The 21,737-nt window shown below is 44.3% G+C and overlaps 2 protein-coding genes across 5 annotated transcripts; both read right to left on the bottom strand.

Moving 5' to 3' along the window:
* Positions 1–2,217: 2,217 nt before the first annotated feature.
* g6pd (glucose-6-phosphate dehydrogenase) lies at positions 2,218–14,576 on the bottom strand. 2 transcript variants are annotated; one of them, XM_061257666.1, is made up of 13 exons: positions 14,421–14,576; positions 13,039–13,160; positions 7,778–7,815; positions 7,583–7,691; positions 6,903–7,120; positions 6,324–6,482; positions 6,053–6,178; positions 5,548–5,641; positions 5,053–5,239; positions 4,524–4,759; positions 4,143–4,219; positions 3,472–3,564; positions 2,218–2,554 (listed from the first exon to the last, which is right to left on the bottom strand). In XM_061257666.1, exons 2-13 carry the CDS (start codon positions 13,153–13,155, stop codon positions 2,464–2,466), a joined length of 1,545 nt encoding a protein of 514 aa, XP_061113650.1. In that variant the 5' UTR covers positions 13,156–13,160; positions 14,421–14,576; the 3' UTR covers positions 2,218–2,463. The 2 variants fall into 2 exon arrangements, with proteins under 2 accessions (XP_061113650.1, XP_061113649.1); XM_061257665.1 differs by having other exon boundaries at positions 13,039–13,178; positions 14,421–14,574.
* A 2,823-nt stretch (positions 14,577–17,399) lies between these two features.
* On the bottom strand, positions 17,400–20,499 carry LOC133139277 (putative nuclease HARBI1). 3 transcript variants are annotated; one of them, XM_061258708.1, is made up of 3 exons: positions 20,311–20,499; positions 18,943–19,708; positions 17,400–18,362 (listed from the first exon to the last, which is right to left on the bottom strand). In XM_061258708.1, the coding sequence occupies exons 2-3, from the start codon at positions 19,631–19,633 to the stop codon at positions 17,953–17,955; spliced, it is 1,101 nt and encodes a 366-aa protein (XP_061114692.1). In that variant the 5' UTR covers positions 19,634–19,708; positions 20,311–20,499; the 3' UTR covers positions 17,400–17,952. The 3 variants fall into 3 exon arrangements, with proteins under 3 accessions (XP_061114692.1, XP_061114693.1, XP_061114691.1); XM_061258709.1 differs by having other exon boundaries at positions 18,943–19,689; XM_061258707.1 differs by having other exon boundaries at positions 18,943–19,693; positions 20,311–20,498.
* Positions 20,500–21,737: the final 1,238 nt, after the last annotated feature.

Genomic DNA, 21,737 nt, shown 5'->3' with positions numbered 1-21,737 from the left:
ACATATTTGTTCCGCATTCTCGACCCACCTCACCATGTAACTACATCTTGCCCTATAAAATGGACTCAACACACGAATTTCCAATTGAACATTTCTTTCCATGTTGTTCCCTGTATTTCCATGTAAACAAGCCTTTTGCAGAGCGATACCAGAGTACACCAGTAAGAATCATGTGATATCTGTACTTCAAACAGCTGACCACACTATAGAATAGTAACTAATATTACTATCCTAAAGTGTATTGTGGGGCACAAACTTAACCTGCGATTTACAAATACAGTACATAATCTCATACTGCCGCCTATGCATATATCACTGTGACTAGCCTTACATTGTACATGTTACCATGGTAAGTTCCAACTCTGACTGTAGAAAACACTACTACAGGCACAGACCAATTAGACACTACTTTATATAGACAGCTCAGGCGGAAACATTCCAATTTGGAACATCTTATGAATATTCATCAGGGGTGTGGCCCTGACAATTGATGTTCTTTAAAGCTGGGGTCGACAATCTTTGGGCACGAGCAGAATCTGGGCAGAAGAAAGATTCTGAATGTATGCAGTCAGCCACTTGGGGATGCGCGCCACAATTTTGATAGGCAGTAAAGCCCGCCTCCTGCCAGAGCACTTGGTTTATTGCTAACTGTCGGAATGTGAAGAGAATTTCACCAAATATTACCACAAAACAGAAATGGCCTACCCCGGCTTTGAGTACAGGTCTGTGTGAATATTCAATCTCTAAAATAGTGCTGGTGCCAATAGGAACCTCCAGTTACTCGGAAGTAGAGAAGACACAGAATCTGGTTGGTCTAAAGGATCTTTGAACATACTCTGAATAAGAAATGAACTTTTGTAAACAAACAGGAATGAAGTATAAGGAAAAAAACTAAAGTTAAATATGGAATGAAGTCTATATAAGGGTTTAGAAAAGCTTTGCAGGTTCAGACCCAGGTGGGGCATTGCTGTTGTACCCCTGGTCACGATACTGAACCGGATCTGCCTCAGTAAACACAGCAGTGCAGAGAAACTATGGAGCAAGTCACCCTGAATACCAGTTAAAGGGATAATTCACTTTCTGGAGTTTTTAAACATATATTATTTCACTTTTACTTCATGTATTCAATTAGTGTCCAGACAGATTTTGTGTGGACTGAAGTATATTTAAATATTTCCAGAAGTTTCTGAAGGCCTGCTGCCTTTACAGTGGCTGTTGTAGGGGCATTCGGGGGTTTGTAGTCTGAAGCAGTCGAAGCTGATTCGGGGATAATAAAATATCCTTCACTGTGCATAAACTGTCTGGGCCAATCAGTAGCATACACTAAAACTGAGATAATATCACAAAACCCCAGAAAGAGAACTATCCCATTAACCAATAACATTAAAAACCCTAGAAAGTGCTGTGCATACTAATTAAGAGGCTAAAAGCAACACTGCCTTTAATGCAAAACTATCATTATTCTCCAACACACATTCACCCACCCACCACCACAGCAACAAATGATTATTACCATGTTATATTCATGACTGATTTGGTTTACAATCAATACATTATACAACAATTCATTGAGCGTGTATTATTACAATCACAACTGGTTTTTATGGATTATTACTATTATTTTTAGCATCACTGTTATTGTTTTAATTGAGTAAGCGAGAGCAAAGGTAGGAGAGAGGGATGTCAGATGAGTTTTCAGCTGCAGTAAAACTTGTTTGACTTGCATGTTCCCCCACTGTCTTCTGTTGTTCATTCATACCTGTGGCTGGAGAAATTATCAGCGTCTCTAGGGCGCCATCTTCTGTGCAGTGATGATACTGCAGAAGGTACTTCACCTCTTCACTCTGAGTGCAGATGCATCCCACGTCTCCTCTGTCCCTCTCTCCAGTGTTAAGTGCTGCGTGTGCGTGTGTGGGTGTGTGGGTTTGTGTGTGTATGTGTGGGTGTGTGTGTGTGTGTGTGTGTATGTGTGGGAGGGTGAGTGTGGGTGTGGGTGTGTGTGTGTGTGTGTGTGGGGGGTGTCTCTTTGAGTGTGTGTATGGGGGGGTGTCTGTGTGTGTGTGTGTGTGTGTGTGTGTGTGTGTGTGTGTGTGTGTGTGTGTGGGGGGTGTCTCTTTGAGTGTGTGTGTGGGGGGGTGTCTGTGTGTGTGTGTGTGTGTGTGTGTGTGGGGGGGTGTCTGTGTGTGTGTGTGTGTGTGTGTGTGTGTGTGTGTGCGTGCGTGGGGCAGGGGGGGTTGTCTGTGTGCAAGCATGTGTGTGGGGGGGGGTGTCTGTGTGTGAGCGTAAGTGCACGAGGAAGGAGGTCACTGTGTGTGCGCGCAGTGCAGAGGGGCAATCACTGGCAATCACCGAGCGTGTGTAATGCAGAGCAGCGATCACTGAGTGTGTGTGTGTGTGTGTGTATGCAGTGCAGAGGGGTGATCACTGAGCATGTGTGTGCACGTGCACATGCAGAGGGGGCAATCACAGTTTGTGGGGGTTGACCCACTTGTAAGTGCCTTCATATCTGAATCCCACTTTCTTCACCAGCTCATCTGCCTCAGCGGGCCCTCGGCTGCGCGGGACATACGGACAGAAAGAAAGAGTGAAAGAGGGGGGTGATGACAATAAAGGAAAGGGGGATGAAGGAGAAAAAGAGGAAGGTGAAAAGTGGTTAAGTGAATTTTTATCATTACAACAAAACAGCTGAAAAAGGATGCAAAGAAGTGGGACTCCCCACTTCCTGTTTTTTTTTTTTTTGGTCAATTTTTGCGAGTGACGAGCGTTTTCATTTGAGTGTGAATACCGTCGAGTACAGTAGACATAGCAGAGCTGCGTGAATGAGATCAAGTGTGTATGGTAACAGGAGTCATGTATATCATCTTTAACCATAACAACGTTTAGTACAGTGAAATATGGCGACTTCCAAGGCACGTGTAGAAAGTGGTAATTTATTTGAAAATGTTTTAAAACAAACAGTGCCTTGCATCACACACTAGTTGTCCGGTGCAGTTCTAGTCCAGACTAAACGCATCCACACTCAAATTCAGTACTCAAGCCTCACCTGACCTGTGTGTGAACACATGCATTAAGCACTCCAATGGGGGGGTAATAACTGTATTTATTGAACATAGCCAAGGTCTCTGGAAAAAGTGCATACAAATGAAATAGAAGTACATTCTGCAGGTGAGGAGATTGCGCCTGTTTAGACTCAAGACAGCTAAGCGCAGGATTAAAATGGCAGAACGATTAAAATGAACGTTTGGCTCCCCAGTGCTACCGCATACAGCGTAAAGCAGAAACAGACAGACTGGCCATTGTATGAAACTAACATCCTTTCCTCTGTGCGGTAAGGCAGTAAAAGTTACCAAACCTGACAGTCAGCTGATGTCTCATGTTCCTTACTGCTGAGGAAAGTGTGTTTGTGCGGAGAGTCAGAAATTGATATGTGTCCCTGTAAGCGGCCTGCAGTTGGTCATTACGAGGTCTCACCTTCCATACTTGTATGGCATGGGCGGAGACTTCTCCCGATCTATCTGATGAAGGAGAGGAGTGAAGATTCTCCAGGCCTCTTTCAGTTCATCACTGAGAGAGAGGAACGGGAATAATATTTTTTAACTATTTACAGATTATTACTATACCACATATTACAGTTTGAAAGTACTGCCATGTTCTATACAAATGTACACTCAGTGAGCACTTCATTAGGTAGACCTGTACACCAGCTTGTTAATGTCAATATTTAATCAACCAATCATGTGGCAGCAACTAAATGCATAAACGCATGCATACATGGTCAAAAGGTTCAGCTGTTTTTCAGACCAAATTTCAGAATGGGGGAGAAATATATATAGTGACTTTCACCATGGAATGATTGTTGGTGCCAGACAGGGTGGTTTGAATATCTCAGTAACTGCTGATCTCCTAGGCACAACAGTCTCTAGAGTCTGCAGATAATGGTCTGTGGAGAAGGGCCCGACTGGTCAAAGCTGACAGGAAGGTGACAGTAATGCAAATCATACAACTGTGCTATGCAGAAGTGGACAGGCAACAGTCTAATAAATACCTAGTAATGTGCTCACTGGGTGTATGTCCAGCATGGCAGGGTGAGTTTGAATAAAGAAGCTTTATTGTCCGGACAGAGTAGGTGAAGGGACACAGACCTGCGCACAAAGTGCATCTGACTCCCGCAGAAAACATCCAGGATCAGCCGCTCATATGCATCTGGCAGCTTCACGCCCTGACAATGGAGAAAGACCTGTTACAGTGTGTGTGTGTGTGTGTGTGTGTGTGTGTGTGTGTGTGTATGTGTGTGTATGTGTGTGTGTGTGTGTGTGTGTGTGTGTGTGTGTATGTGTGTGTGTGTGTGTGTGTGTGTGTGTGTGTGTACATGAGCGTGTGTGTGTGTGTGTGTGTGTACATGAGCGCATGTGTGTGTGTGTGTGTGTGTGTGTGTGTGTGTGTACATGAGCGCGCGTGTGTGTGTGTGTGTGTGTGTGTGTGTGTACGTGTGTGTGTACATGAGCGCGTGTGTGTTGTGGTACCCGGTAGCGGCTCCCGTAGGTGAGGTCCAGCTCGGTCTCCTCGGGGCTGAAGTAGACTCCGGGCTTCTTGCTCATCATCTTGGCGTAGACGGCCTCGTTGGGCTGCACCCGCACCACCAGCTCGTTCCGCTGGCACTGTCCTCCGAAGATATCCCCCGGCACGTCTGTGAACTGCAGCCGCACCTCCGCCTTCCGCTCGTTTAACGCCTTACCGCACCGCAGGATGAAGGGAACTCCTGGAGAGAGGGAGAGGGTGAAAAAGACAGTGAGGAGGGAAAGAGGGAAAGAGGGATAAACTATGAATGAGGCATGGAGCCTGGATGGATGCTACAGAGTGAGGAGGAGGGATGGGTAGAGAGGAAAATGGAGAGGGAGTGATGGATTGAGAGGAAGAGGGAGAAAGGGAGGGATCAATGGAAGACAGAGGGAGAGGGATGGATGGATTGAGAGGATGATGGAGTGAGGGAGGGATGAATGGAAGACAGAGAAAGGGAGGGGGAGGGAGGATGGGAAGGATGGAGCCACTCACCGTCCCAGCGCTCGTTGTGGACGTAGAGCACGGCGGTGGCGAAGGTGGGGGTGCTGGAGCCTTTGGGGACGGTGGGGTCCTCCAGGTACCCCTGTTTAGCGTCACCCTCGCCTGCGGGGTCCCCCACATACTGCCCCAGCACCACGTCTTCCATAGTGACGGGGGCAATGCACTTCAGCACCTTCACCTGAGGGGCAGACAGAGCGTCAGCACAGGGGGCTCCTTATTAATACACCTGCAGCAACATCAAGGAGCACAAAATGGAAGCCAGGGACATGGTTTATGTGCAAGAAACCCAGATGAATACACATGTACGCACACGCACACGCACACACACACGCACACACACACGGTTACTGACCTGAATGTGTATGATGGTTCGACAGGCAACAGTCAGTATGTTCAACCTAGCACTTTCCCCAGAGTTTTCTCCGGTGAGTTACACTGTGGGTGTCGTGGTATCCCAGAGTGCACTAGTGGTGATTGTTTTCTAACCTTTTCATCCCTCACATCGTCAGAGCTGGTGGAGGCGGGCTTCTCCATGGCAACCAGGCTGAGGATCTGCAGCAGGTGGTTCTGCATGACATCACTAAGGTAGAGGGGAGGGGGAGAGAGATCAAATATACACTTCATAAAAAAGTTACAAATGAATTTGCGTAACACTTTGACTTTGTGTGAAAGAGGAAACGTTGGTTCTGTAAAGCAACGTGGTGTAGATCTCACCAGACATGATCACATGGCCATTTTGACCAGAGAGGTTGTGTTCAAACCGTACACACACAGCTCAGACACTGCAGCCCCAAAGGCACTCTTCAGTTTCCCCTGGCCTACACAGCCAATCAGAGAGCCAGGCTGGCCTTTGCTGAAGCGATCCAACCAGTGATTACTAATTACTCATTAGTACAGTGTACGCCTGCCATCTACAGCTGTCATGTCTCTTTCAGTAAAACCACTGCACTAATTAAGAGACTAAGAGCAGACGGAGCCGGCAGAAGCTCACCGGATGATTCCAAAGTCGTCGAAGTACCCGCCCCGCCCCTGCGTCCCGAAGGGCTCCTTGAAGGTCAGGACCACACAGGCCACGCTGTCCCTGTTCCAGATAGGGCTGAATATCCTGTTCCCAAACCTGAGAGAGACACAGAGTCAGGAGCACATACACAGTCCGCAAAGAACAGGAGAATGAAAAGGATGAGGGGGAGAGGGAGAAGAGAGGAGGGTGCAGAGAGGAGAAACAGGGGAAGAGGAGAAGAGGAGAGGAGCTCATGACGTACCTCAGCACCATGAGGTTCTGCACCATCTCCTTGCCCAGGTAGTGGTCGATGCGGTAGATCTGGTCCTCGCTGAAGAGGGAGGACAGGTGGGCAGACAGCTCCTCTGAGCTCTGCAGGTCCCGGCCGAAGGGCTTCTCCACGATCACCCTGTTCCAGCCCCTGAGAGAGACAGGGAGGGAGCTCAGAGTGAAAGACTGACCACTGTTGGTCCTCGGTAAGCTTGGTTTCCCCAAGAGGTGTGCCGTGGTATTCACACACCTGTGAATGGTTCAACATGAGATTACAGCAACATACATACATGGAGATCTAAATCTGAGATTTTCATTGATTTATTTGATTGATTCATTGATTTTTCTCTGATGATTGCAGAGGTGAACATAATCCGCCTCCGTTATTCATAACCCGGGAAAGCACGATTAAGGTCTAACCCCATGAGGAGGACATGACAACAGAACATCTGACAATGAAAGTATATGAAGAGAAAATCAGACTATATGGTTTGATTGACAGCATGGGAGGCCAATGGACATGCAGACAGTGTTTATACAGTGCAGTCTGATTGGACGGCTGCAGACTGACTTGCTGCTCATGCAGTGCTGGCGGATGTTCTTGGAGACGTTGTGGTAGACGCTGGGGGGCAGGGCCAGGTAGAACAGGCGGTTGGCCTCAGGGCCCCCCGGCAGAGTGCCCAGGTGAGCGTTCAGCTGGGAGAACGAGTGCTCATCGTCATACTGCCCACTGAGGTACGAGTTCCTGCTGAAGAACGCAGAGAGACGCTCTGCCTCTCCATCCACTACCTGAGAGAGAGAGAGAGAGAGTGAGGGGGGGGAGAGAAAGAGAGAGAGAGAAAGGGGGGAGAGAGAAGGGGGAGGGCGGAAGAGAGAGAGAGATATTTTCCATATTGCACGCATACAAACTAGACAAACAGTACTGTGCAGACGTCTTTGGCACCCTAGATTTTATTATATATATATATATATGTTTATTTTTTTGTGTATTGATTTGATTCTGTTATTAACTATTCTGCCAAATTACTAAAATGTAGTGTAAAATGTTTAGTACGTTTATTTAGGACCTTTTTCTTTGAATTATTTTTTTAAAGAATCTTATCTGTACAGAATGTTATACAGGTGCCTAAGACAGTAGTACAACACACAGACACACACAAACCCAGATACTTACATATACACAAACGCATACACCAGAAGGACACACACACACACACACACACACACACACACACAGAGGCACACACACACCTTCATGTGGGGCTGGCAGGCGGTACGGATCCCCTCCACGGTGAGGCTGGAGCGTGCGAAGCCCACAAAGTAGGTCTCCTCAGGGAGCAGCCCATCTCTGAAGAGCCACCTGAGAAGCAGAGGAGCACCGTCATCCCCACGCCACAGTGCATCATGGGAACCACTCACACAGCCACATGGGGTGCAGACACTCACCACAGCGTGGGGTAGATTTTCTTTTTGGCCAGATCGCCCTGGAAGACAAAGAGATAGGTTACATAATGGGCTGAACTGATCAGAAAGGAGATGTTGAACTGAGGCCCTGACTAACTGGTTTATTAAAGCCCTGATGGTGCTTTTAAAAAGAGCAGGGGGATGACCCCCATGGTCCCGGACGGTTTCACACAAACACTGCCTCTCTGTGCCTGGCCCCCTATCACCCTCTACATCTAATAGGCTACGCGATGTTTTGCATTCCCTATTCATTGGTCTGGCCACTGAATGAGAAGAGGAGAGACCTGTTTTTCTTACTGCTCACAGGGACCCATGCATCTTGTTCAGGCGGAGCATACTCTCCTACATGCATGGTGTCTTTTACATGCCCTCTGACATGAGCACTCCAACATTACCCTAAATTAAACTCTTCAGTGGTCTTCAAAACTTGAATGCTGAGCATAGAGCCTCCTAGCAAGAGGGCCGACAATGTAAGACTAAATGGCCAGTTATCCAGTTTTATTCTCTTTCATACTTTTGATAGTCAATGAACTCTAAGGCACATTTGAGTGAAAGTTTGAGTGAAATGGGGTCTTCGTATTAATAACATAATTCATACTAAATTAACTTCATGAAGGGCTTAGGTGTTAAAAAGAGGTATATTAGTTTCAAATATCAAAGCTGCTGAAACATAATTGCGGTCTTTTCCAAGTCAAAGCCACAGTCACAAGAGTGACTAAGCAGTATAACAGCCCATGGTGCGCCCTGCCAGCAGGGTAATTATTAATGAGGCTTACACATGCTCACATCGCTGCTGAACTTTGAACACCGAGCGGACACCTCTCGTGCCACAAAAGCAGCTGTCGGAGGGTTACCGAAAGCGGCGAACGGGACTGCGGCTAATCTCTGTGTAAATGTGCACAGTCCTGGAACACACATTAGACTCTATAGATAGAGTAGACCACCCGAGTTACTGCCATAGGGAGCCAGGAGAGCGAGGCTTTAATGCACTCTCCAGTCAGACTCATTTATGAACCAATCAAAGGGCTTTCCTCTCCAACATCATGTGAGCAAGCAAAATGATTGCCTGGCTCCACCCACTTTGGGTAGCCTGAAGCCTTGCTTAGATTGGCAGATCACAGGAGGAGGCATTTCTAGAGAATTTTTAGAGCACCTAGGCATTTCTAGAGAATAGCATTTCTGCAATAAAGAGGAAATGCAATTTCTCCATTACAAAGTCCAGCCTGCCTTACTCAATAACGGCATGTTGTTTTAAAGCAAAGGGCTCACAGACCCTGCACACTTCTCCCTCTCTTCTTTCTGTTCCTCCGCCTTCTTCCTTCCACATCTCCAGAACACAGGTTCTTAATTATACAGGCCGTGTAATCCACCGTGTTAAAATAGAGGATTGTGTCAGCATGCAGCAGGGCAGGACAAGAGCACAGTTCCTCAGCCCTGTAATAACACACTGCAAAGTGCTGCTTTGGGGTGTTACTGTAGGTCAGTGGGTCAGTGTCTGTGCTGCCTGCCACTGAATCCGTTTGTGCTGTGCCTCAGTGTGTCTGTGATCTCTCCACAGGTCTGTGTCTGTACTGTAGGCCCTGTCTGTGATTGTGTGTTGTACAGCAGGTCGGCGTGTGCTCACTTCACGCAGCCTTGGAAAGGTACGCAAACCCTGTTCTAAGGCGGGGACAGGAAAGAGCACGCGGCACGGAGAGAGAGACCGCCAGCTGGAGAAACACCCGCTGCCAACATGCTGGACACAGCTCCTTTAAAAACCTTACTTTTCACTTTCACATGAACACACTAAGCACCCAAAACCATATAGGCATTTCAGCCACCAGTTTAGTGCACATCAATGGTAACAATACAGTCAATTTAGCAGGGTGCTCCTTTTCCCTACTGTGCAGTCCCTGGCGCGAATTTGTACAACATAGTACAGGGCGTACAGGGTGGCCTGTAGCGTAGTGGTTAAGGTAAATGACTGGGACAGGCAAAGTTGATGGTTCTAATCCCGGTGTAGCCACAATAAGATCCGCACAGCCATTGGGGCCCTTGAGCAAGGCCCTTAACCCTGCATTGCTCCAGGGGAGGATTGTCTCCTGCTTAGTCTAATTAACTGTATGTCGCTCTGGATAAGAGCGCCTGCCAAATGCCAATAATGTAATGTAATGTAACATAGTGCGCGCCCAAAACACTTTTTCTCAAGCCCATGGAAAGTTGATGGGTGAAGATAGAGTCACTGCCTCACGCAGTAGAGTTAAGTCACTGCAGGCGCACAATAGAATAATATAGGAATAAACTGTAAAAGCAAGCAGCAGCTGCCTCCATTTTCACCTCCCTGAATGTCACCTGACCCTGAGGGAAAACTCCCAGTGACACAGTGCAAAAAAAAATAACACCCCCCCACCCTCACCCTTCAGTCACCTTAATTTCCTTCCAAGAAACCAACAGAGCACCTCCCATGGAGGGAGGGAGGGAGGGAGGGAAAAGAAAACAAGGAAGAAAGATGAGATGGGGACAGAATGAAGTGAGATTTCATTTCACTGGGTGAACAAAAGAACAATGTTGCGCAAATGCAGGATGACTGGGCTGAATTTGACAGGATGAGACCAAGAGAGAGAGAGAGACAGAGAGACGAGAGAGAGAGAGACAGAGAGAGAGAGAGAGAGAGAGAGAGAGAGAGAGAGAGACAGACAGACAGAGAGAGACAGAGACAGAGACAGAGTGGTGCTTCTCAACTGCTTTTCCTCCTCTTTTCCTACATCCGCTCCTCTACCCCTCTCTTCCCACCTGCCTCAATCTCAATGATGATTAAAAAGAAGAAAGGAAAAAGGCAGCGTGGTAATATCCAGACAGAACGAGGCCATGGCGTGTGGCAGCAGGGCTTTCAGGGCCGGAGAAAGGGAAGTGCTGACTGCGTGCGTTCCGGGTGGAGAGGGGTTTCCACTGTCATTGTGTGCGGCTCATAGTGCCACTGCGTCCGATTCCCCATTCAGCCGCTCCCTACTGAGGGCGAGTGTACACAACACTTAACCCTTTCCGCTTTCCCTCTCGGTCCTGAACACTCACACAGGAGCACGAGTGCTCACCCAGTGTGGGGCTCGACCACCCTGCAGGGTCAGGGGTCAGCGGTATCAGAGAGTCTGGTTCATTTAAAAATGCAGTGTGTAAACATATATATATAAATATATATATGCAGTGCTATCTAGTCTCAGTCTTGCTTCATTTTTCTTTTCAGCATTCATTATATGATGTATTGGTTTGATAACAAAGTTCATACTGTGGTCTCCCAATTCATGTGACATGTTCTCACACTTATCTAAATGTGAATGTAATGTTAATAACATAATTTTGGAACATATAAAATTTCCCATATCATATCATAAGATTCTACTAAATTCAATACCTTGACAGTAAACTGAACATGCATGTTCTAAATAATAAATACAATTTTACATTAAGCATGACTCATCGCTGTCAATGGGATTAACTAATAGAACTGAAATTTCATGTAGCCATTAATAATCATATTAGCTGGATAAGTTGAGAAGCTGAATGTCTGCCAAATGAATAAAGCTAACAGTAATTAATAATGCCAACAGTTCTTTACTCCGAACCAGAACTGGAACTGGAAATAGGCAGTTTCAGGTTCTGGGTTCTCCTCCGATGCTTGTCCAAAGGAGAACCACACACTGTGGAAGGAAGCTGCCAACTGCCGACCCAAACCCCAGCCACAGTCTCCACATTACCCACTCTGCCGTCTGTACCAAATGTTACAAGAGGAACATAGAACTGCTCAGTGCAACTGCAGAAAGTTCCCAGGCTACCAAAGACTGGTTTGGACATGCATGTGGACTGCTATTAGGGCGCAAGTCAAACTAGCACAACTAGTACAAGTGCCTATCAAAACCTTGCAAGGCACTCTTCATATCTGAAACGCCTTTAATATGAGGGCTAGACCATGCTTAACATTAAAAACACACCAGCATGTTTCAGCCAAAGATTTCCATCAGGGAGGAGTCTTATATTTGTTGAAATAGCTGAACATGACTCAACAATCCATCATAAAACCTGGAAACACCAAGGGGATTACAGTGTCCTTTCAGAAATCTAAATCAAATTAAACCTAGTTTAAAATAAACACGAAGTAACGCATTCATATATACAGTACTGTGCAGAGGTCTTAGGCACCCTCAACTTTATTATATATATATAGACTTTTGCACAGTACTGTATATATATGTACTGTATATATTTTGCTAATATTTTTCAGTACCCTTTGCTAATCAGTACCATTACATGCTCATTTGTGTACAGTCCACACTACTTTTTTCTCCCCGTGATACTTTAAATGGTATCTTGGGTTTTACATGCTCTAAGGCATAAATAAAATGCAGACCACATTCCAATGCGACTACATAAGTCCTGTTCTTTCACATATGAGCCAATTGCATGTTAAGTTCCGGTAATAAGACCCAACAATGTGCATTAGGAAACAGATCATTTCATACCTGGGTGCCAAATGAGGAAACGACTATAAAGCATGAAGCATGTTAGTATGGCAGACAGAGGTGGTGTGTTGTGGTGTAGGGTAGGGCTGCATGATGATATATATACATATATATATATATATATGTATATATATCTCAATGTAATAACAATAACCACCGGCATGAGGTATATAGCCTATCTTTTGTATTTTTTTCTTGAATCACACTTGATGCGGTAGTAAATAGACAAATGTAAGCGGCCATGTAAAATGCTTCCGGAAATGCTGGTGTAGGGTGATGTGGTGTGTCATGGTACAGGGTGATGTGATACATCATGGTGTAGGGTGATATTGTGTGGTGTGATGTGGTGTGGGGTGATGTGATGTGTCGTGGTGTAGGGTGATGTGTGTTGTGGTGTGATGTAGGATGATGTGGTGTGTCGTGGTGTAGGATGATGTGGTGTGTCGTGGTGTAGGGTGATGTGGTGTGTTGTGGTGTAGGGTGATGTGTGTTGTGGTGTAGGATGATGTGGTGTGTCGTGGTGTAGGGTGATGTGGTGTGTTGTGGTGCAGGGTGATGTGTGTTGTGGTGTAGGGTGATGTGTGTTGTGGTGTAGGGTGATGTGTTGTGGTGTAGGGTGATGTGTGTTGTGGTGTAGGGTGATGTGATGTGTCGTGGTGTAGGATGATGTGGTGTTATCGTGGTGTAGGGTGATGTGGTGTGTTGTGGTGTAGGGTGATGTGGTGTGTTGTGTTGTGGAATGATGCTCACCGAGGCACCCATGATGATGAAGATATGCACGTCTGATTGGTGGAACTCAACATCCTCATACAACTCTTTCCTCAGCTGCCCAAAGACTTCTGATCGAGAGAAAGGGACGGCCGCCATCTTTTCTGGAAGAGGGAGAGAGACTTAGAGACAAAGAGAGGGAAAGCAAGAGTTATATTTTTTAAGCGTTATTTCCAATTATATCTTATTATATAATTATAACTTATGTCATTTTACTAAAACATATTTAGACTTGAACTTGAGAAGGTTGATTCAGGTAGAGAGAAGGCAGAGGGCATGCTGATGGGCATTCTCAAAGCATCTGAGTGACAATGATGTATGCATACATTTAAACTCCAAAATTATTTTTTCATTATCAACCATCTTTACCCGTGCCTCTGCCTGTGTTCATTCATAGAGGCCTATATAAATACTTCAAAACATTCACAATAGGTATGGCTTTTGTCTTCTCTTACCAAGATTATACTATACTCTCGTTTTTTTAGTTAAAAAAAAACTCCAATTCTAAAAGATATATATAAAACCATTGTGGTCTTGGCTGTTTTTTTTTCTCCGTTAAGCTCAATGAAACAACTATCAATTAGGGTAGGGGATACATAAAATACCACGGTTATATTTACAATGTTAATTCATCATTACATTTCAAGAACATCTTTCTAGTCCACTTCTGTGTGGAAGAGACCGATACAATGCAAAAAGGCAATGGAGTTGTCACTATAAGAGCATCGTTTAAACCTCTTAGCTACACAAATCCTGCAGGTACAGCAGGTTGACCCAACAAACTCGACCTGTCAGAGCTCAAGTGCTGTCCCGTCTCTGCCAGCTAATGTTGAGCTACAAGCATGCTTCCGAACTCATTGGAACAGGTAAACAAATCAAACATCTTTAAACGTTATCCTACTTACGTTAGGTGCAGTCATGCATGAATTATTCTTTATATATAACGTTATGCTACCAACACGTTCGCCTCAAACTTCAGCTGACCAAGGGCAGACAGTTAACCAACTAGCTAGCTACACTTACATGGTTTGCAATCACAATAAAACAGCATTTCTTTAAGCTTTACTCATGCATTTTCCGTGTTTTGTCATGTAACTTAGTCGAGGTGTATGTAGCTAGCTAGCTGCCGAATAACGTTACTTTAGGTTGTGATATGGCTTGGCAACGCCTATTCTCGCTGCTTAAACCGGTTTTAAGTAGCTAATGTTATGCACTTTAGTAAGTTAACTCTCAAGAGATAAGTTAAGAGCATCTTCTAAAAGCTAAACGTAAAGACAAATTTGATAGCTAGGTAACGTTAGGTGGCGAGAAGCCTCAGCAATACGTAAAATAATTGAATTAGAGGGCTAACAGCACGGACTCACCGGCAGTCGTTCTCCGATTTCTACAATTTCGTTAATCAACGTATGCCGATTAGCAAAATACTACAGCTGCAGCTAAATTATGACTTGCTTGTACAGCAGATGTGAGCAGGCGATCAACTTCCTATTACTAAGGTGACATACTGCAAGCAGTTGGTTTACCCAACCCCTCCGATGTTTGGTTCCTGTCGAGAGAAGGGGATGAAACCTGCCATGTTATTGGTTTAGAGAAACTCACCAGAACTCGCTCCACTGCCCATCTCAGTTAAGTGACGTCACCTCGGCCGACAAGTCTTGTGAAGGAAGGCTGCAATATGACCCCAAAATCACAAATATTTCAAATTGCTGTAAAATAAAGGTCGGTTATGTGGCAACTGCCTCTCAAACACATTGTAATCCAATGGGAATGTGGCTGAGGATGTATCTGGCAGGTTAAGGAACCAATCTGAAAGCAGGCCCAGGTGTATTACTGAGATGCAAAGCTCTGACGGGGTCAATATGGGTTTAACCGGGCGGTCACTAAAAGCCCTGGCAAAGCCTAATTTGTTGTGCAATCACTTTTCATCTCTGATGTCTTGCTTTTTGTATTGTTTCAATGTTTTAATTTTATGGGAGTCATTTTTGTTCATTGTTTCGTAATTATACAGATTTAAAGCTTTGGTGGTAGTTCTTTTTTGGAATTTTAAATTGAGATGACTGCTGAGGCAAAGTGATACCACACCTTGATCACATATTGCAAGTATTTAGAGTATATAAATATAAATGTATTTAAATGCAGTATTTACAAATTTGACTTCAAGATAAATTTGAACACACAGGTAAATAATTAGCACATATTGGAATATACATACAAATATGAAGAATTTTCACATACAATCCATTTTATTTCAGGGATGATTCATGATTCAATGATTCATGATTCAATCGGGATTTAGGCGTTTTACAGGTGCATGTTTCCATTTCTCCTCATACTTCCTGCATGCAGTGTATTAAGCAATGGAAATTTAACTAGTGTATTGCAAAAACAAAGGAATTGGCCTTTGTTGTTCCAATACTTTTGGAGGGGACTGTAGTTAACAACAATCTTAACCACGGAGGCTTAATTTATAGCTAAAACAATAAAAAACAATAAAAAAGGAAACTTATTATCCTACTAGCCTGATGTTGGTGTTGGTAGTATGTAATATAAATGCTTCTACAAGAAACATTTACTTAAACTTCATATGACGTCATCATCTCCCCTTGAAACATTTCATAAGTTTCAGTCTTGGGAGCATAGATTCGTTTTTTGGGCAAAAGATCAATAAAAGATAAATTAATCAAAATAGATTCCTAGATGGCAAGAGGCTTTAGAGGGCAGATATGGAGGATATTGTAATATACACAAAGAGATAAATACATTTAAATTCAGCTTTTTAGGGAAACAACACAAAAGAGAAACAGAAAGCCTGCAACTCAAACAGCGGACCCTCTCTTTACACCAAAGGGATTTCCTTCACAGTGCAAATAATGGCCTTAAATAAAAGCATATCTAAAACTCTGATCAACAGATCTAATATATTAAGACAACAAAACATAGATGTAATATGAACTGACAAACAAGGAACCACAAACCATTGCAATTTCCTCAAATGAGGAAGTTAATAATTTAATTGTATCACGAACTGCGCAACTATCAATAGGCTACATTTATGACTGTCCTATCGTTTTTGCAAGTTTGTAAATTAACTGGTTACATCTTGGCAGCACACAGCAGCTGGTATTCTGCTTTTATATACCTGTTAGCCAGTTAAGTTGCTGTAGCTACAAACATTATGCTCTATAAGCTAATGATGAAGGCAGGCATAGTCGGATGGCTAAACTAAATAAATAAATATTTAAACATGAAATAAATAAATGACTTACCATTACTTGCTACATCTGTGATGGAGACCAATGGCTCCAGGCTACTGCTAACGCAGTCAAACACCCACTGTAAACTTCTGGCCGTCTCCGCTCTAACAAAGGCTCAATGCGGTTCTGGGAATAGCATATCTACAGTCCAGGGGTGCCAAAAAGTGTGGCCCGTTGGGTTTCTGGCAGCAGCAAATCAGCGTGGCAAAAGAGAAAAAGAGAAAACACGCCCCTCTAATTGAACCCCCATGAGTGCACCCCACAACCGGAAGCAGGAGGCATGCCCAGCACAAACTGACAGATTTGAGGGGAAAAAAGGAAGAAACTTTAAATATTACATACATACACTCAGTCAGCACTTTATTAGGTATTTATTTTAAGTCTTCTGCAGCTGTAGCCTATCCACATAGATGTTTGACATGTTGTGTGTTCACCTCTGTTGTAATATGTGGGTATTTGTGTTAGTCACCTTCCTGCCAGCTTCGACCAGTCAGGCCATTCTCGTCTGACCTCTCTCATTAACAATGTGTTTCTGCCTGCAGAACTGCTGCTCACTGGATGTTTTTAGTTTTTCACATCATTCTCTACAAACTCTAGAGACTGTTGTGCATGAAAATCCCAGGAGATCAGCAGTTTTTGAAATACTCAAACCACCCTGTCTGGCACCAACAGTCAGCATGTCTGCATGCTTTTATGCATTTAGTTGCTGCCACATGATTGGCTGATTAAATATTTGCATTGACAAGCCGGTGTACAGGTCTACCGAATAAATTGCTCACTGAGCTCATTGACAGAAAAGGCAATGTTAGATATAAAAAATATTTGTATTATTCTTTCCTCACTGAGAATGCCCAATGCGCGGCCGCCACTGGTATTAAAATTAATAAAGCATTTAGACATGGTATCGTGCATAGCTTAACAAATACAGGGGTCTAAAAAAGTATTCTTAATCCTGATTATGGACCATATCTCCATGTTTTGTACACAGGCAAGGGGGGCAACATTTCAAAACTATAAGCCCAGCAGAAATATAATTTTGCACACTGAGGTTCTTTTCCATCCCCAAAACAATATATATATGAAAAAGTATTTATTTTAATTTTACTTATTTATTTTTAATAGGGCAGTTGTTTCCAACAGGACCACTCTGAATCTCACATCACATCGCATCAAAATCTCTGTAGGACTGAACCAAGAGTGAACTCTGGTGGCCCAAAGACTATATTACATGCAAGAAGTCATAACAGTCATAACAGTATTTTAACATATAACATGTTTGGATGATCATGGATCATTTATTTATCGATAACTACTTGGCTTCTGGAGCTCTAGCTTGAGTTTTAGTCTTGACAGATTGGTAAGGAATATGTATAATACAAACTGAAGGGATTCTGAGGAACAGGCCCAACAGGAACAGGCCCAAGCCCAACAGATTCTGAGGAACAGGCCCAACATGGAATAACAAGCACAACTTGTTAGAATAAAATAAATGAATATAACAATACAGGAACAGGAATGCTACAGGTATGACAGGCTCTTGAATCCTGAGTCCCAGCCCTGGAAGGCTGTAGTGACATTTGTAAAAATGAATGGCAGGGAGTTTTTCCATCAGTGTAAACACTGGGATGGCCCAGAGGGGAGTTCACAGCTTGTCAAAATGCTGCTGGATGACGGCCTGCCTTTTCTGCCAGCCCAGCTGACACTGCGGAGACGCTGCGTCCTCTTCCTCCGTTTCCCCCACCTCTTCCTCCTCTTCCTCCGTGCCCGGGCCCTGGGCGGCAGCGCCCTCCTCTGGTGGCAGCGGCACATTGCGGGCGACGGCGATGTTGTGCAGGACGCAGCAGGCTATGATGATGCGGCCGCACTTCTCTGGGAAGCAGTTGAGGACCCGGGCGCCATCCAGGCATCGGAATCTCTTCTTCAGGAGCCGGCAGGTGTGGGCCACGAGCCGCAGCGTCCGCCTCAGGGCCTGGTTGTACAGCTCCTCTGCCCGCGTGGAGGGCCGCCGAACCGGCGTCAGGAGCCAGGACCTGAGGGGGTAACCTGGACCTCCTGCGGGAGGGAAGGGAGAGGAGTCACTACTTGAAACGTTTGTGCAAAAAAAATAATAATAATAAAAAGGAGAAATATTTTTCATGGTAGTACAGTCCTTTACTGGAAGAAGAGTCACACTTGACCTGAGTCTCAATGCTTTCTGATGGGAGAATGAGGCCTCACAAAAATTCTAAATGGAAGGAGCTATGACATCATCACTGATGTGATTTCATTCTTCAAAACTACTTGATGATTCACAGATCTTTGTAACTCCACCCATTATGAGGTTGATGAAACCTCACTCAGCCATCACTGCTTTCCTGGGTTCTTAAAATAGGACTAAGTTTACTTCTTCATGCCAATTTACTTTCTTGTTTGGCACCAGTGCAAAGGATAGGTCATGGTCTGTCCATACTCTATTTAACAAATTCTACTGCTTTCTCCGAACCCCATCATGACTGGGAGAGCGGGAGAGGGCAAAAGAGATGGCAAAAGAGGAGGGGAAGACAGGACAGTGGGAGAGCAAGAAGACATGGCAATAAAAAGTATGAAGACACAGAAACACACATATAGAAGGATGCAGACTCTCCGTACATACCGAGGAGGTGGCCAGTGCCCAGACAGCCGGCTGCACAGCGCACAGCCATGGGGCTCTTCCTCCACACGAACGAGTCTTCGGAGGACCCCGGGAACCGTGCCACCACACTGGTGATGGTGGAGTTGACGTCTGCTGTGATCTGCACTTTGAGCGAATGAAAAGACTTGTGGTTGAGGAAGGTGTGGGGGTCCCCAGGCGGTGCCCTGATGGCTATGTGGGTGCACCCCACTACACCCATAACGTCAGGGAAACCCGCAATGTCCCTGAACTGCTGCTTTTCCTGCTTGTGAGACTCCAGAGGGGGGAACTTAATGAACTGCTCTCCTAATTCCACCAGCGCGTCTGTGACATGGGTGACAGCGTGGCTTATTGTGGACTGGGACACTCCCACAAAGTTTCCCACGGCAGTCTGAAAAGAGTTGCTTGTGTAGTAGGCCAGGGCAGCGCAGATTTTTGCCTCCACAGACAGGGGATGGTTGTGCGCATAGGGATTGACGAGTTTGTCGCTCAAAAGGCCACGGAGGTAGTTAATGCCCTCCCTGTCAAAGCGACAGCGTTCTATGAGCAACTCGTCGGGTAGTTGCTGAACATTCTGGTGGAGTCTGAACCGCTTCTTGGTTTGGCTACGGGGCGGTTTGCGCCTAGCGTTGCGTCTGGCGAGGATTAGAATCAGAGCGTCTATATCTGCCATGGTCAATCTTGGGTCAGCAAGCTTGATGGGCGCTTCTTGGAGCCATTTCCTGCAAACTGGCTAAAGAAAAAAAAACTAACATGAAAAACACCATTGTTTTAAGTCAACATGCGTTCAAGGGAACCCATCCATTACAATGCACTCACTCCTTAGGTTTACGAAGAAATGGCTACAATTATAATGTATGCGTGGGTATACACACTCCTTTTCTGCAGGATTAGCTACTTCAGTACCAATATGTCTACGGAAACACGGTGTATCCATGTACACAATTCTGTATAACTGGCAATAAAAAAACACGTCTCTCACCAGCTAAAAGGCTAATGTTTTTTTGGTATTTTGGTGCAAGACAAATTCATATTTTGTTAAAATTTCATTTTGTTTTATTAATGTTACTAACTTACTTGCTGATCTGCTATTGGTAGCCGTTAATCAGCCTGACTTTAAACTTATAGGCATATATAGCACACGTGTATGCTTGTTTGCACACAAATCAATTTAACCATTTAAATGCAAGGCCTTTAAAATACGTTGCCCTGACCAACTGCAAATATGTTTTTTATTTGAAGAACCGTATCGAACCACACATCACATTATTAGTCAGCAAGCTAGGTAGCACGCTTTATTTAGCAAGCCCACACAATGATAAACAGCCAATCATACAACTGTAAAGTTACCTGAAATGGCCGTCCCTTGTCCTAAATGTGTGCATGATCTGAACGTATTCTCCTACACTTTATTTGTAGATCTACATGACAGAATCAACCTTTATTTCAGAAACGAGCGACTACAAGCAGTGCAATGTTATCTAAAGATAATACGTGTTGCAGATTCTATTTAATATGGCACCAGAGGAATCGGGTATAATAAAAACCATTACCGCCCTCTAGTGTAGAGGAGTATAGATTCAGTGGGAAAATTCAATCCTTATTCAACATGCTCACGGTGGGCTCGTTGCCTTTCAGAACGCCTAGAAAATAATTATGTCCATACTTCTGAAATAACGTGAAAATAATTATTAGCTTCTGTATGTTCATTTATTGTTTCTAAAGGAGCAAAGAAAACGTGACGGGTACTTTATTATTTTAAATTATTTTATTGAGACAATTAATGTGCTTATTCATATCGATGGAATGAGAAAATATCAAAAGATTAAACGTCATTGCAACTACCAAAGGAATATGTAACCTCTGGAGACAAAACGTTTCAGTTTCAGACTTCCGTTATGGGCCTCGGAATTGCATGCTTCCATCCACACAAATTATTTTGAATTTGGAAGTTATGAAAATTACTAACAAATTATAGGCGTGTCGATTCATGATTGAAAAGGTTGAATCACAGCAAGTGATTATACAAAATTGGACACACATTATTTTGGCCGAATACACTCTCTTCCATATGAATCAACCCAGCTTATAGAAAACCTCTAGGCCCTACAGGACATTCACAGCAGCATCAGATCAGCCTGGTGAAGGTTCAGTTTGTTACCCTCTCAAACACAACCCCACTGAAAAAAACAGTTGGTAGCTGGTTGACCAGCTCTATACAAAACATGTTTTTTTTTTTGTTTTTTTTTTTATTTGACCAGCGCAAGCTATGGTTTTGAAACAGCTGGTAGCTGCTATTTCAAGATGGTCAAAGCTGGATTTTACACCAGTGAACTGCTTTCGAAGAAACAGTATCCATTAAGTTATGGTAATTCATATCAATACCACTGTATGTTTCCCCAGTGTCATATTATTTAAATATATATGGATACATGAGTAAAAATGTAAACATTGTAAAATCTGTTCAATCAGGGGGTGTGATACCAATTGCAGCATCAAATCTCCTGTCCACGATTTCAGTCAGTCACTTGACTTGACTGGAGGTGTCACTGTTGAGCAGCCATACAACCACACCCAACTGGGTTGCTTCTGCAAGGATTACAAACATGTATCGTCCTTTCCTCCACTCGTCTCCTCCTTCCATCTGGAAGTATGGGGCCGAGTGGAGGAGTGGAGGAAAGGACGATGCATTCTTGGGACGCACCCAGGGTTTGTCTTACTTAAACAATGCTACACAAATGAACCCATCATTAAACAATCTGGACATTTACTTTCAT

The sequence above is a fragment of the Conger conger genome, chromosome 10, assembly GCF_963514075.1.
Source record: "Conger conger chromosome 10, fConCon1.1, whole genome shotgun sequence".
Classification (NCBI taxonomy): Eukaryota; Metazoa; Chordata; class Actinopteri; order Anguilliformes; family Congridae; genus Conger; species Conger conger.
The sequence above is the reverse complement of the archived record's forward strand: the minus strand, read 5'-3'. Positions and strand labels throughout refer to the sequence as shown.

What these genes read in the sequence shown, in the direction of transcription:
- g6pd (XM_061257666.1), bottom strand. Translation starts at nt 13,155, where the DNA reads ATGGCGGCCGTCCCTTTCTCTCGATCAGAAGTCTTTGGGCAGCTGAGG. An exon ending in TCATCATCATGGGTGCCTCG is followed by an intron (nt 7,816 to 13,038) that starts GTGAGCATCATT and finishes TTTGTCTTCCAG; the next exon opens with GGCGATCTGGCCAAAAAGAA. An exon ending in GACGACTTTGGAATCATCCG is followed by an intron (nt 5,642 to 6,052) that starts GTGAGCTTCTGC and finishes CCTCTACCTTAG; the next exon opens with TGATGTCATGCAGAACCACC.
- LOC133139277 (XM_061258708.1), bottom strand. Translation starts at nt 19,633, where the DNA reads ATGGCAGATATAGACGCTCTGATTCTAATCCTCGCCAGACGCAACGCT. An exon ending in GGGCACTGGCCACCTCCTCG is followed by an intron (nt 18,363 to 18,942) that starts GTATGTACGGAG and finishes TCCCTCCCGCAG; the next exon opens with GAGGTCCAGGTTACCCCCTC.